At 46.2% G+C, this 13958-nt stretch overlaps 1 protein-coding gene and 1 non-coding gene across 2 annotated transcripts; both read right to left on the bottom strand.

The window, feature by feature from the left end:
* Nucleotides 1-2119: 2119 nt before the first annotated feature.
* TRNAG-CCC lies at nucleotides 2120-2192 on the bottom strand. Its single transcript has one exon. It is a non-coding gene; the product is annotated as a tRNA-Gly (tRNA).
* A 6723-nt stretch (nucleotides 2193-8915) lies between these two features.
* USP27X (ubiquitin specific peptidase 27 X-linked) lies at nucleotides 8916-12273 on the bottom strand. The gene is made up of 2 exons (XM_043459736.1): nucleotides 12238-12273; nucleotides 8916-12054 (listed from the first exon to the last, which is right to left on the bottom strand). Exons 1-2 carry the CDS (start codon nucleotides 12271-12273, stop codon nucleotides 9802-9804), a joined length of 2289 nt encoding a protein of 762 aa, XP_043315671.1. The 3' UTR covers nucleotides 8916-9801.
* Nucleotides 12274-13958: the final 1685 nt, after the last annotated feature.

Genomic DNA, 13958 nt, shown 5'->3' with positions numbered 1-13958 from the left:
TAAGGATTCTTGCCCACAGCAGTAGATATAAGTGTCATCTGAATTCAATTCACCTATTCCGGTCCATTTTAGTTCACTGATTCCCAAGATGTCGAAGTTCAATTTTGTCATCTCCTGCTTGACCACATCCAATATACCTTGATTCATGGACCTAACATTCCAGGTTCCCATGCAATATTGTTCTTTACAGCATCAGACTTTACTTTCATCACCAGACACATTCACACCTGAGCATCATTCCTGCTTTGGCCTACCTACTTCATTCTTACTGGAGGTATTATTGTATTTGCCCTGTGCTCTTCCCCAGTAGCATATTGGACACCCTCCAACCTGGGGGGTCTTCGGCAGTCATATTTTTCAGCCTTTTCATACTGCCCATAGGGTTGCCTAGGCAAGAATACTGGAGTAGGTTGCCCCTTCATAGATCACAGCCTTGTGGTGGCAAAGGGCCTTGCATAACTCAGTGAACCTAGGAGTCATGCTGTGGAGGGCCACCCAAGATGGACAGGTCATAATGAAGAGTTCTGACAAAACATGGTCCACTGGAGGAGGAAATGGCGACCCACTCCAGTATTCTTGCCTGGAGAACCCCATGGACAGGATGAATCAGCTATATGTATACATATATTCCCTCTTTAGATTTCCTTCCCGTTTGGGTCACTGCAGAACACAGTAGAGTTCCCTGTGCTATACAGTAGGTTCTCATCAGTTATCTATTTTATACAGAGTATCAATAGTGTATATATGTCAATCCTAATCTCCCAAGTCATCCTACCCTTGGGATAATTTTCCTTCTATTTTTACTTACAGTACACTCTTTTGGATTTCCTTTAATGAGGATCTGCTGGTGAAGACCTCTCTCAATGTTTGTGTGAAAATGTCTTTATTTCACTCTAATTCTTTAATTTTTTCTTACTGATTTTAGAATACTAAGTTAACAATCAATAAATTGAAGATCATTCCACTATCTTCTGATTGTTGAGACATCAGCTATCAATCTAATTGCTGTCCCTATGACATGATCTGTCATCTTTCTCTGACTTCACTTTCTCTCTCTTTGGTTTTTTTCAGTGTCTGGGTTAGACCTCTTTATTTACCCTACCCAGGATTTGTTGAGCTTCTTGAATGTGTAAGTTAACTTCTTTTCATTAAGTCTAGAAACTTTCTCAGGTATTATCTCTTCAAATATTGACTCTGCTCCATCAATATTCATATTCTCTCTCACATTATAATCAGATGTGTGCTGGATTTTCTCATTGTATCCTCCCTGTCTGTTACTCTCTCTCTCCTGTATTTTCTACTTTTTCCTCTCTCCATACTGCATTCTTGATCATATTTTCAGCTTATTAATGCTCTCTTCATTTATGTCCACCATCCACCTTTCTACCAGATACATTCACTGAGTCAGTATTTTTCACTTCCAGAAGTTATTTTTTATTTTTTTTCACAAGATGCATTGTCACTTTTTTATAGATTTTTCTTCCCTGTGGATATTTTTAAATTAATAATTTGTTTCTCTAAACAGTTGTTTTAAGATATGTGTCTGAAAAAAAAAAAAAAAAGATCTGTGTCTGGTTATTCTCTTATCTGAAATCTGTGTGAGTCTGTTTCTGTTGTTTCCTATTCCTGCTGTTTTTAACTTGAGTTCCCTTGAGTTTAACTTGAATTTTTAACTGAGTTCCCTTGGTTCCTGGTATGACAAATTTAGTCTGTTCTCTGGTCATTGTGCCCTTGAAAACTTATTTGTAGGGGTTTCCTAAGACCTGGAATGGATAGATTCTCCTTCAGAGGCTTTGTATTTGTATTTGTTTTTACTGAGTACCGTGGAAGCCACTTAAATCCAAGGTCACAGCTTGAAGTTCCCTGGCTGATTCATTCCATGAGTGATGGGGTACAAATCTATTTGAGGACTGGAGTGTGGCCTCTTTTTCTCAGGGATGAATTTTTAACCTACTCTTCCCTTTTAAAAATTTTATAATCTATTTATTTTATTTTTGTACATATTTGTTTGGTTACATTGGGTTTTACTTGTGGCACACAGGATCTTCAGTCTTAGTGGCAGCTCTCAGGATCTTTAGTTGTGACATGTGAACTCTTAGTTGCAACATGTAGGATCTACTTCCCTGACCAGGAATTGAACCTGGGCCTCCTGCATTGGGAGTGCAGAGTCTTAGCCACTGGACCACCAGGGCAGTCCCTATTTACTTTAACTTTTATTGAAATATAGTTGATTTACAATGTTGTGGTAGTTTCAGGTGTATAGCAAAGTGATTCACTTATGAATATATATTATATATGTGTGTATATATATAATATATACATTCTTTTTAGATACTTTTCCATTATAGGTTATTACAAGATACTGAGTATAATTCCTTGTGCTATACAGTAGGTCTTTGTTAGCTATTTCATATTAGTAGTGTGTATATTTTAATCCCAAACTCCTAATTCATTCCTCCTCCCTTCCCCCTTTGATAACCATAAGTTTGTTTTCTATATCTATGGGTCTATTACTATTTTGTAAATAAATTCATTTGTATAATTTTTTTAAGATTCCACATGCAAACTATTTCATATATTTGTCTTTGTCTGACTTACTTTACTTAGTATGATAATCTCTAGAACCATCCATTTTACTGCAAATGGCATTATTTCATTCTTTTTTATGGCTGAGTAATATTCCATTGTGTATATGTACTATATATTCTTTAAACATTCACCTGTCGATGGGTATTTAGGTTGCATCCATGTCTTGCCTATTGTAAATAGTGCTGCTATGAACATGTGCTCAGTACTCAGTTATGTCTGACTCTTTTGCAACCAGATGAACTGTAGCCTGCCAGACGCCTCTGTCCATGGGATTTTTCCAGCAAGAATACTGGAGTGGGTTGCTATTTCCTCCTCCATTATGAACATGGGGTGCATATATCTTTTCAATTTATAGAGTTAACTCCAGATATGTGCCCAGGAGTGTGATCATAAATTATATAGTAACTCTATTTTTGTTTTTTTTTAAGGAACCTCCATATGGTTCTCCGTCCCACTCCCCCCTTTTATACCCCTTATTTTTAGGAAGAGAGCTCTTCTTGGTGCTAAAGCAGCCTTTTGTATAGTTATCCGGGATTGTTGGAAACAGGGCAGATTTAGTTCTGATTGGGATGCAGAACCTTATGCAGCCAGTGTAGGTCTTTGGGATCTCATTTTAATGTAGAGAGGGTGTCATATTAAACCCCTGTCTTGTGCTGGCCCTGAGCCTTAACTTCTCCCCCTCCAGCCTTTTGTGACCACTGATTAAAAGCTCAGGTGGGCACTGTAGGCAAACACCCTCAAACCCAGTTGGCTTTGATGTGTCAATACTCTGCTTACCTGCCTGATTACAAGCTTTCATCCAAAAATTGACCTGAACATTTCCCTCTGTCCTCTCTCAGCTCTTCAGTGCTTTTTAAGAAGTTTTGAAATTTTTATCCAGTATATTTCAATACTTCAATAGGAAAGTTGAATCAAATAACCAAGTCTGCCATTGCCAGAAACTATTCAATAGAAGTTCACACTCTTAAATGTTTAAATATTCATATTTGACTTAACAAGGTCCGAATGCAGGCAGTATCCCTACCCTCCTCCCAAACAAGAGACTTAGAATGCTTTAAATAGTAATAGTTTCCTGCTGTTTTACAGGCTTTTGTGCTCCAGTGTTTTTAGTGCCAGCTTGTTTTTATACCTCCATATGATTCAACATTATCATTGTTTTATATGCTTATTTAGATTGCCTCACATTTACCAATTTTTGTTCACTGTTCCTTGCCTCCTACTCATTCCTTCTCTCCAATTTCAATTTCCTTCTTCCTGAAGTATATCTTCCAGTAGTTATTTTAGTAAGAGTCTATTATTGCTAAACTTTCTTAGGTTTATTTTTTCTGAAAATGTCCTTATTCTACTCTCAAAGAAAAAGAGTAGAAGTTCATCTCATCAATATTGCTTGGGGGTACTAATTCTCCTCCTCGTGGCAACTGGTGACTCACCTTCATGGCGTCTCATTTCTTTGCAAGTACAATATTTTTATTGTTTGCTCCTGAGCACATGTTCAGCAGATATGGTCTTTTTTTGTGGGCTTCTATGTGCTGTGTTTTATAAAAATATTTTTGCTTTCACTGAGGTTCTAGAAGTTTCAATGATTCTGCTCCAATATTTGTTTTAATTTTTCAGTATGTGATTCCCATAACATGCAGTGAGGTAAATGTAGATCCCTCCTAACCACATATGACATAGGCCTGGGGTTTTTATTTCTGCTCATGGCTCCAGAGAGAGCATAAGACTTTTCATGGCTTACTTTCCAAATCCCATTCTAATGAACAGAGAAGCTACTAAGGCTTTATCCAGAGGTTTCAGTGACGGTTTCTCTGCCTCTGGCAGACTTTAGGCTGTATTGCCAGTACTTGCCTGGGCACTAGATTCCCGGCTCGGAGCCCCTAGCCCCTAGGACCTAATATCTGGAACCAGTAACTACAATAGGTTATTGCAGTGTCCATTTACAATTACTAGACTGGCTTTTTTCATTTTCTCTGAAGATTTTACTTTTTATTTTTTTAAGTTCAACTATAAATTAAAATTTTTGTTAGTTTATCTCATGTTAATATGTGTTTGTATTTGTGGGGGGGTGCTATTTATGTCATCTTAGTGTGCTGTACAGCCAGAAGAAAATCATATTTATATATATGATTTTGTGCTGTGTTTATACTTTAAGAATTTTCCCTTATCACATCTGTCCTCATAAATATGAACTTCTCTGAGTTCCAAGGAAATTAATCCACCTCGGGATCATCTAGATTAAGGGCACATATGAGGCCAGGTCTTTGCAGCATGCTGCATCATTCTCCAGATATACCACCTACATAGTTTAAATACATCATTCCCCTGGGGTCTAAAGTTCCTTAGCAGAGTGATTTTCAACTTTAAAACATTTTAGTAGCAGAACTCTTTCTTCAAATATTACTTGGAATTCCCAAATACAAAATCAATAACTCTCTCTTAATGATTTTATATTTCAGAGTTCCTGATCCTCACTAATTTGCCCCTCCTCTTGTTCCCCAAGGCCACCTTCATAGACTCTTCTGGCCCCAAGTACCACAGTGTGAAAACAAATTGAATAGATCAGTGGTTGTCAAAGTGTCGTCCCAGAGCCAGAAGCATGAGCATCACCTGGGAATGTGTTACAAATGCAAATTCTCAACCCCCCTCACAGGCCCCATCCCAGATCTACTGAAATCAGAAACTCTGGGGGCAGGACCCAGCAACCTGTGTGTTAACAAGCCCTCTAGGTGACTCTGATGCACATTTATGTGTGAGGCCTTACTACAATAGAGCATCCCATCCAGGAGCTATTGGAACAAGGCTGGAGTACTGCCCAAGATGAACATTTCTGGGTGCTTAAATAAGCCCAAACTTGTCTGGCAGGCTGTTTTCCATTCACTGTTTTCTTGTGCATGAAGGCCATTATAGACCCTCGCAAGGTCCAACTTTGCAATGACCAGGGTCCCTTTGAATTGGTTCAATAAGTGAGGCATCACTAGGAAGAGTAGGGAATCCTTACTTTCAGTTCATTAGACAGAAATAATGACATTCCACATAATTTTGCTTGATAACAAGACTTCAGATCTGAAGCTCACAAAATAATGTTGAGCAAAAGAAGCCAGACACAAAACTGTACATACTGAACATTTCCATTTATAGATGGCATTTTAAAAGGCAACACTAATCTACAGTGAAAGAAGTCAAGATAGGGATTACCCTTTGGGGTTATTGACTTGAAGGAGGCAGGAAGGGGGCCTGGCTTATGGGTAACGTCCTATTTCTTTATCTGAGTGCTGTTCACAGAGATGTGCTCATTTTACAAAAATTCATGAAGTTGCACCCTGATGATATGTGCATTTCCTGTATATCTGACATGCTTTGATGCAAGAATTTAAACATAGCATTAAGTCAGTGTGTAAATGACACACTGCTGTGGGTGCTGGGCTACATACTCTCGGAGGATGGGGGCCTTTGCTTCTGGATGTGAAATATACATTTGATGCAAACATAGGTTCCTAGCACCAGGTCTATTGTATTATGGCAATGAGCAGTATGGAGGCCACTCTGTTTCTTGATTGGAAAAGACCTCTTGGTTGATGGCATCCCTGATCAGGATTCCCAGTGGGAGGGGAAGAAGTGAGGCAGTTACCTAATGTGACCTGTAAGCCAGAATAAGTTTCAGCATCTGGTTACTCCAGTAAATGGGAAGTGATAGGGTCCTGGATTTCCAACTAGATCAGGCCAAGAACGCATAGGAAGCATATACAATGGATGAAAGGTAAGTCCCCATGAGCTCTGTGGGTGGATAAGCTCCCAGTTGCGACCACCCATCTTTTGCCTATATACTTCTGGGCCCAGATCATAAATCCACATATGAACTGAGATTCCCTGGCCTTACCAGCTTGTGGAAGTAGAGTGTCTCAGTTAAAGAACGACCTTAAATTTCACCAGCTCTTGCCCATATCTGCTCCTTCAGGAATTCCAGCCCCCATGTAAAATAGCCCAATGCTGTCTGAAAGTCCTCAGTTATGTCAGAAACCAATCTGTTTTGGGCCTCTCCCATGTTCCTCCTCACTTAAGTCTGTACCCCATTTTTGTGTGCTTTGTCCATGAAGCTGCTTCAAAATTACTTATCCCTCCCCTGCCACCCCACTGCTGCTGTTCCCACCATGGGAACGTTGAAGAAGGTGCCAAGGGTGCTACCTCCTGACCCCTTAAAGGCCCCGACCATGGAGGTGCTCACCAGTGTATCAGACATGCTCAAACATGCCTGAATTGCATTTGAGCTCAAGCTAACACATACCTGCACAGTACACGATGCCCTGGGCTCCACAGTGATGTGATCTGAAAGCAGGCCCTGCTGTTGTTACACTCCATGGTTCAGTCTGGGGGTTCGTGATGGGGAGAGCATAGGGCTGGGCTCGAATGGCTCCCCTGTTGCTGAGGGACAGTGGTGTTTGCCAGACAGAGGAGGTGAATGTTTCAATCAGAAAGTGCCAGGTACAGCTGCTCCCTCTGGTGGTCTATGCCTTTCACCAGTGGGGACAGGGAGGTCAGTTTCAGTCTCAATGCCATTCATATCTCTTAGACCTATTCCTGAGTATAGGGTATTTAAAGACAGTTTCTGTATCAGATGAACCCAGAGTGAGGAATGTTCTATTAAAAATGCTAATGCCATACAAGATGCAGAAAGGCTGTGGAAATATTCCCGATTAAAGGAGGCTAAAGAGACATGACAGCTAAAAGCAACACCTCATCCTGGACCAGATGCTGTGACGAAGAGGGAAAATGCTATTAAGGACATTACTGGGTCACCAGACAAAACTGGAGTACAAGTGTAGATAACAGTATTATATCAATGTTAAATTTGCTGAAGCGGTTAACCATACTGTGATGTAGGGAATATGCCTAATTGTAGGAAGTGCACACTGAGGTACTTGGGCATAAAGGGCCATGATGTAATTTACCCTCAGTTGGTCCAAACACACACACACACACACACACACACACACACGAGTGCATAGATGCAAAGGGGGTAAAATGTTAGCAATAGCTAAATCTGGTAAAGGGTATATGGATGTTCTTTAAACTGTTTTTTTTTAAGTTTCCTATAAAATAGAAATCACTTCCAAATAAAAGTGTTTTACAAATGTCAAAGTGTCTGTGCAAGCAGTCAGGATCTGGTGGACATGCCTGACTGAACTCTTCCTGTGAGAGGGATGAGGAAGGAGGACGTGGCTGTCTGCCCAGGCAGGGCTCCCACACATCCCAAAGGGAAGTCAGATACCTGCATGAAGGTGCCAAGTGGCATCCGAGGCCACTTGCCTCTTGCTCTCCCCCAGCCTACAAGATACCAAAAGTAAGACTTTTTACATTTTCTCCTGAGGATAATGAGCCCTGGAGGTGGGGAGTGAGGAAAATTTGGTTATGAAAGGAAGGTGTTTGAGTTCATTCATCCATCCAGAAAATGTTTCAAATACTATGTCCCAGGGGCTGTTCTAGGGACTGAGAATGCAGCCCAGGGTACAAGAGGAGAGACAATCCCTGTCCTAAAAATGCCTGTGAGCTAGTTGGGATGCAGCCACAACCACACAAATAAACATATACTACCAAATGAACTGACCATGAAGTAGACTTGGGGAGCTGTGGGAGGAGCCCAGCCTTTTACCAGAGCCAGTGGATGCAAGTCCCACGGGTCTGAAATGTTTAGTTCCCCACCCCTCATGTTTTCTAATATGTCCTTTTGTATTTAATGAAGAGGATAAAAGAAGGAACCACCACCAGGGCTTAACCCGTCCTGGGCACATCCCATCTGTTTGGGCTTAGCCCTCTGTGAGAATCAGAGAGGGGGCCAACATGCCACTCCCCCGCTATCCCAGGGCTGGTATACCAGTGAGCTTTGGAAGTCTTTTCATGATCTATGCCTGCAGGTGGATGCAGCCATGTCCATAACACTTGTGGAGGGCAAAGACCACCAACACCCTCACGTGGAAGCCGAGCAGCCTACTGGCCTCGAGTCCCATCCCTGGGGTGCTGAGTCATGATAACAACATGAGTCTTCCAATTGGACAGAATAATGACTTTGAGGGGGGACACCTGTGATTCTCCCCCCAGTCCTGAATGTGGCACTGACTGTAATGCCCTGTACCCAAGGGACAATAGTGGAATCCACTGCCTTAAAAAACAGTACTGGGGAGGAAGTCACAAGTGTGTATGTGTGACTGCATCTGACACAGTGCGTGTCATTTTTGTCCGTGGGTCTCAAGTAGGGCTGACCCCCACCTCTAACGCATTCTGGTCCTGGACCAAAGAAGTTTCAGATGCAACAAATGTTCACTGAGCCCATACAAAGTCCCAAGCCTTTTTAATTAATACTTTGACACATTTTATATCACTTAATCTTTAACAATAACCCGTTAAGGTAGGAATTATCTGCATTGTACAGATGAGAAAACAATCGCAAAGAGGTTCATTGATTTGCTCAAGTATATCATACAGCTTTTTTTTTTTTAAACACTCACACACTAAACTCTTAGCTGAGGCCTGTCTGTGTTGGTTTATCTTACAGTGTTTCTTGTCTTCTCTACCTTTGGAGCAATTGCTCCCCTTATACAAAAACCCCCCTTTCTTGTTTCACAGGCCCACATGGGCTCTTCTTTGTTTAATACTGCATTTAATAGCACAAAAAAATCACGAATACAAAGAAACTGGCAAAGGTGTTTGTCAATGAAATATCCCTGCTTCCTCCGCTTTTCCACTTTCCTACCCATATATGTAATGGGCTACATTTGTATAAGCTTTTCTTTTTTCTCCCCCAAACATATAACTGTTATGTGATTGGTCAGTTGAAGCTGAAACACCCATGGAGAAAGATGTTTTACAGTTACAAGGGCACACATCCCCCCCACACCACCCCCCTCCCACCCCACACTTTCCCACACAATCTTTTGGAGGAATATAGGATATGGACCAGTGTCTGATTTCCCTACTCCTGCCTGCCCCGCCCAGAGCATCCTGCCATTTAATCTTCCTTTAAGTGACTGCTTAGACTAGAGCCTCTTCTCCCGCCCCTTCTATTCCTCTTACAATCAGGACCTTTTAGACACTGGAAACTGTTCAATTCTTACTCTATCAGGCCCGTGGGCCATGCAAGTAGGTCCTTTAAATCTTGATGCCAGTTGTTGTATGGGCACTGTCATCTTCCACTCCAGGTAGGTAGGTCTGTGTGTCACTTCAGTAGGCTTGTGTATTCACTTCTTTCACTTTTTCTGATTCATGTTCCAGGACCTGTTTGTGATAGAACAGTAAATACCCTTCACTGTCCAGCACATCCTTAATACTGGCCTTGGTGATGACGGCATCATCACACTTGAACCACTGGTCCTTGTGGTGCCGGATGAAGCTGGTGTAGTGGCCACTCTCCAAGGTTCCTTGGTGATTAACCACAGCAAACAAGGAATACTTATTCTCATCGTTTCCACTATTGGTTGGCAGCTGCAACTGTCCATTCATCCTGCTCTCTTTACTCGAGGCCATGAACGGTGTCATATCCAGCTCCAGAGGAAAGGATATGTATGTAGTGATCTTGCGCCTCTGTTTGGCTGAGTGTTCAAACCGTTTGAAATGAAAACAGGCAACGACAGGTAATTTATTCATCGTGAGCTGTTTGGTAGATTCCTGGTAGCTTTGGCAACTACCACACTTGATTTTGGCACTGCTTCCTAAGTGCTCTGGCCTCGTAAACCTTCGCAGGCAGTCCGTGAGGGTAGTGATTCCTGGTATGTGGCTTTCCCCATTAACACTGCTCTCCCTCCCTGGGCTCATGGGCCAGAAGGAGGTACAAGAGCCAGGCAAGTCCAAACTGATGTCCCAGCATGGGTCTATCGTGGTGGAGACACCATGACAGGCTTGACAGGTGACATCAGATTGCAGGCCACCTGTGAAAATTTGGTCAATGATGCAGTTACAGTGGTTGGGATTGCTGGCCGCCTTCCCAGCATCATCACCTTTGCAGTGCCTGTGCAGGACATCTAACGCTGCGATGAGAAACTCATGCGCATCCTGTTGCCTGTACCCTGCTAAATGCCGTGCGTGTATCCACACCAGGTGCAGCAACTTATAGGGAACATGAGGAGATGGGTTTCCAGAATACAACTCTCGAAAAAGCGAAGACATCTCACAGACCAGACACAACTCCGGACTCGGCATTTCACATCTGTGCCTGTCAGAGAGGAAAAAATCTCTCAGGATCGGAGTGTGGGTAAGGGCCTGGACGATGCAGTTCATAAAGCACGTGTTGCCAAGATTGATCAGTCCTCTTAAACCGATGGTAAAGCTGGAGGCGATTCTTCTTCTCCTTGGGTTGTGGCCCAGCAGTTCTAACTCAGGTTTGGTTGTCTCCCAGGTTGGATACTTCTCACCGAGGCCTGGCATTGAATACTGCTGGTGAGAAACCTCGGTCGAGGTGGAGGCTTGTAATTTCAAAGCTTCCCCTTGCTCTTCTTTGGCAATTTGCTCAATGTCTTTGTCATATACATAGTCCTTACACATAAAGCAGTATATACCTCCGTAATAAAGGTCTACTGCTAAGTTGTGTTGTTTTGTCTCGGCGTGCTCATGAATGTGCTTCTCTGTGAAGCAGCCAAAGAAGACACAGGAAAGGCAAGAGTGGAGTCTGTTCAAATGGGTGCCGCACACATGGCAGATACACGACTTTGCCTTGCTTTTCCTGGTCTCTGGGGTTCCACACCACACGAAGCACTGGTAGATCACCCGCAGTTCCTGCCTCCAGTTCTCTCCCACCTTAAAGCTGTTCACGTGGGAACAGCCTGGTGGACCCACCGCGAAATCCACATCCAGGCACCCGCCCCCAGGGCCGCGCCGGGGCCGGGGCCGGGGCGGGGGCCGTGGCCTAGGCTGCGGCGGGGTACGGAGCCGGGTCTGCGGCCGCGGCCGGGGTCGGCGGCGGGGGGCACGGCTGCGCCGCGGGGAAGGATCGGGGGGCCGCGGGGGGTCGGAGGGAAGGGAGGGGAGAGGAACCTCGTCTCTGCCGCCGCCACCGCCACTCCGCGCCGGGTTCTCATCCTCAGGCTCCGGCTTCGGCTCCCCCTTCGGCTCCTGCTCCGCCTCCCGTGCCGGCTCGGGTTCAGGTTCGGGCTCCAGCTTGAGCTCTACCCGGCGTCCCGGACCCTCCACAGTCTCCACCTTCCCGGTGGCGTCCACCTTCCCAGCCGCCTCCACCTTCCCCGCCGCCTCTACCTTCCCCTCCACCTTCGCCTCCGCCTCCACCTTCCTCTCCGCCTTCTCCGCCGTCTCTGCCGTCTCCGCCTCCTCTGCTCCTCCGCCTCCACTGGCAGCGGCTCCTCCCCCTAATCGCAGGGCTGGGGCGGCCACTGGGCGTGGCGGCGCGGGGGCCACGCAGACCAGGGGTGTCCCCCGTCCGGCCTGAGGGAGCGCGGTGGCTGTGGCAGCTGGACCCAAAAGGGACTTTCACTGAAGGAGGCGGCGGCGGAAGCAGGCGACGCCCCCGGGAATCCTCCTGCCGTAGCCCCCTAGCGGAGGCCGCTCTGCAGCCAGGTCCGGTTTCCTTTAATTCAATATTTCCCAAACTTGCTTGTTCACGAGAATCACGTGGGGAGCGTGTTAAAATTACAGATTCCTCGGCTCCACCCGCAGCCCCACTGAATCAGAATCCCGAAGGAACATGCTCCGGAACCTGTATCTTTAACTAGGGCCCGAGAAGATTCTTATGAGCAGGCAAGTTTGAGAAACACAGCTCTAATTCATTGAGGCTGGCGGGAAGGGGGGCGGGGACCGCGCAGTCTCTTTAAGGCGCTTCCAGTTCTCGGCTCCAATCGCTGCTCTGACCCCTTTCATCGTCTCCTCCCCTCTCTCCGTCCTTCCCTTCGTCCATGCAGCCTCCCCCAGCACTGCGGGGCCAGGGATAGAGGGGTATCCTAGTCCAGAAACGTCCCTGGGGCTGGGAAACATCCCCCCAGAGGCCGGGTCGGGAGGAGCGCTGGCAGAAGCGGTGATCAGCCAGCATCTCTGAGGCTGAGCAGGTTCCCATCCCTGTCTGAGGCTCCCCGCCCACCCCAGCCAGGTTCTGCCCTGCCCCATAAGAACGAAGCTCCATTCTGGGGCAGGCCTGGACCCCGGATACAGAGGGGCAGAGCTCCCAAGGCCATTGGGCCCCAAGAGGCACATCCCATGCTCATCTTATCGGTGCTCTGCGCAGTCCGTGCCTGCTCCTCGCCTCTGCACCTTTCCTTCGGGCTCCCAAGGCCACGGGTGGGCTGAGGTTTTGGCAGCCAGCCTTCTGGCCCAGGAGACGCTGAGCCAGCCGCCCCGGGGGTGGCGGGATGGACAAGGCACAATAAGGCCTGGCCTACTGCTGGCAGCTAAGAGAGGGGCCTGAACTACAGGACACTGTCCCAAGACCCTCAAGCCCAGCAGAGGCCCAGCTCAGGTAGCAGGTGGGAGTGGCAGGAAACCAGCTTCCATCTGTGGAGCCGCCAGTCAGGGGCACGGGCGGCCATGCATCTTTGGGACCCCACTGTGCTGAGCTGGGAGTCATGGGGAGCAGCACCTAGGGGCTCACAAAGACTGAGCCCAGAGCAAGTGGCTTGGGTCTTGGGCAGCTTGGGGATGTTGGGAAGCAGCTGCAGGTGCTGGTCCCGGGGAGTGCAGCCCAGGGCAGGTGTCAGGATGAGGCTCACGAGGAGCAGAGTGTCGGGGACAGTGTGTTCCAGGAAGAGTCTGCTGCCTGAGCCCCAGTGATGGCAGCCCTTGGCCCAGTACATACTGCCCGGCCTGTAGGGCTGTGCTGCCCTATTGCATTGTGGCCGAGTTCTCCCTGGTTAGTGTGGATATCACCCTCCACCTGGCCCCCTCCTCCAGGTAGGGGGTAGTGCCTAGGCCTCCCAGGGTCAGCAGCAGGGGTTGGTTGTCAGGAATCACGAGCCCTTAAGAAGGATAGAGGACTTCCCTTGTGGCTTAGCTGGTAAAGCATCCACCTGCAATGTGGGAGACTTGGGTTCGATCCCTAGGGTTGGGAAGATCCCCTGGAGAAGGGAAAAGCTACCCACTCCAGTATTCTAGCTTGGAGAATTCCATGAACTGTAAGTCCATGGGGTCGCAAAGAGTCGGACACCACCCAGCCACTTTCACTTCTTTAAAGAGGATAGAATGCTGGTTCCCATACACCTGAGGTCCCCAGAACTGCCCTGGTGTCTCCCCTTCCTAAGCCAACTCTTGTTCCCATCCCTTGAAGCATCCAAGTATCCTTCCAATAAACGCCTGCCCTTTTGGGCCCGCAACAAGAGGAACTACAACTAGAACACCCACTGAAGGAATCCTGCTCCTACAAGGGTGGGGGTGGGGAGGCACAA

This window comes from Cervus canadensis, chromosome X (assembly GCF_019320065.1).
Source record: "Cervus canadensis isolate Bull #8, Minnesota chromosome X, ASM1932006v1, whole genome shotgun sequence".
NCBI lineage: Eukaryota > Metazoa > Chordata > Mammalia > Artiodactyla > Cervidae > Cervus > Cervus canadensis.
Note: the sequence above shows the minus strand (reverse complement) of the source record. Positions and strands in the feature narration are given on the sequence as shown.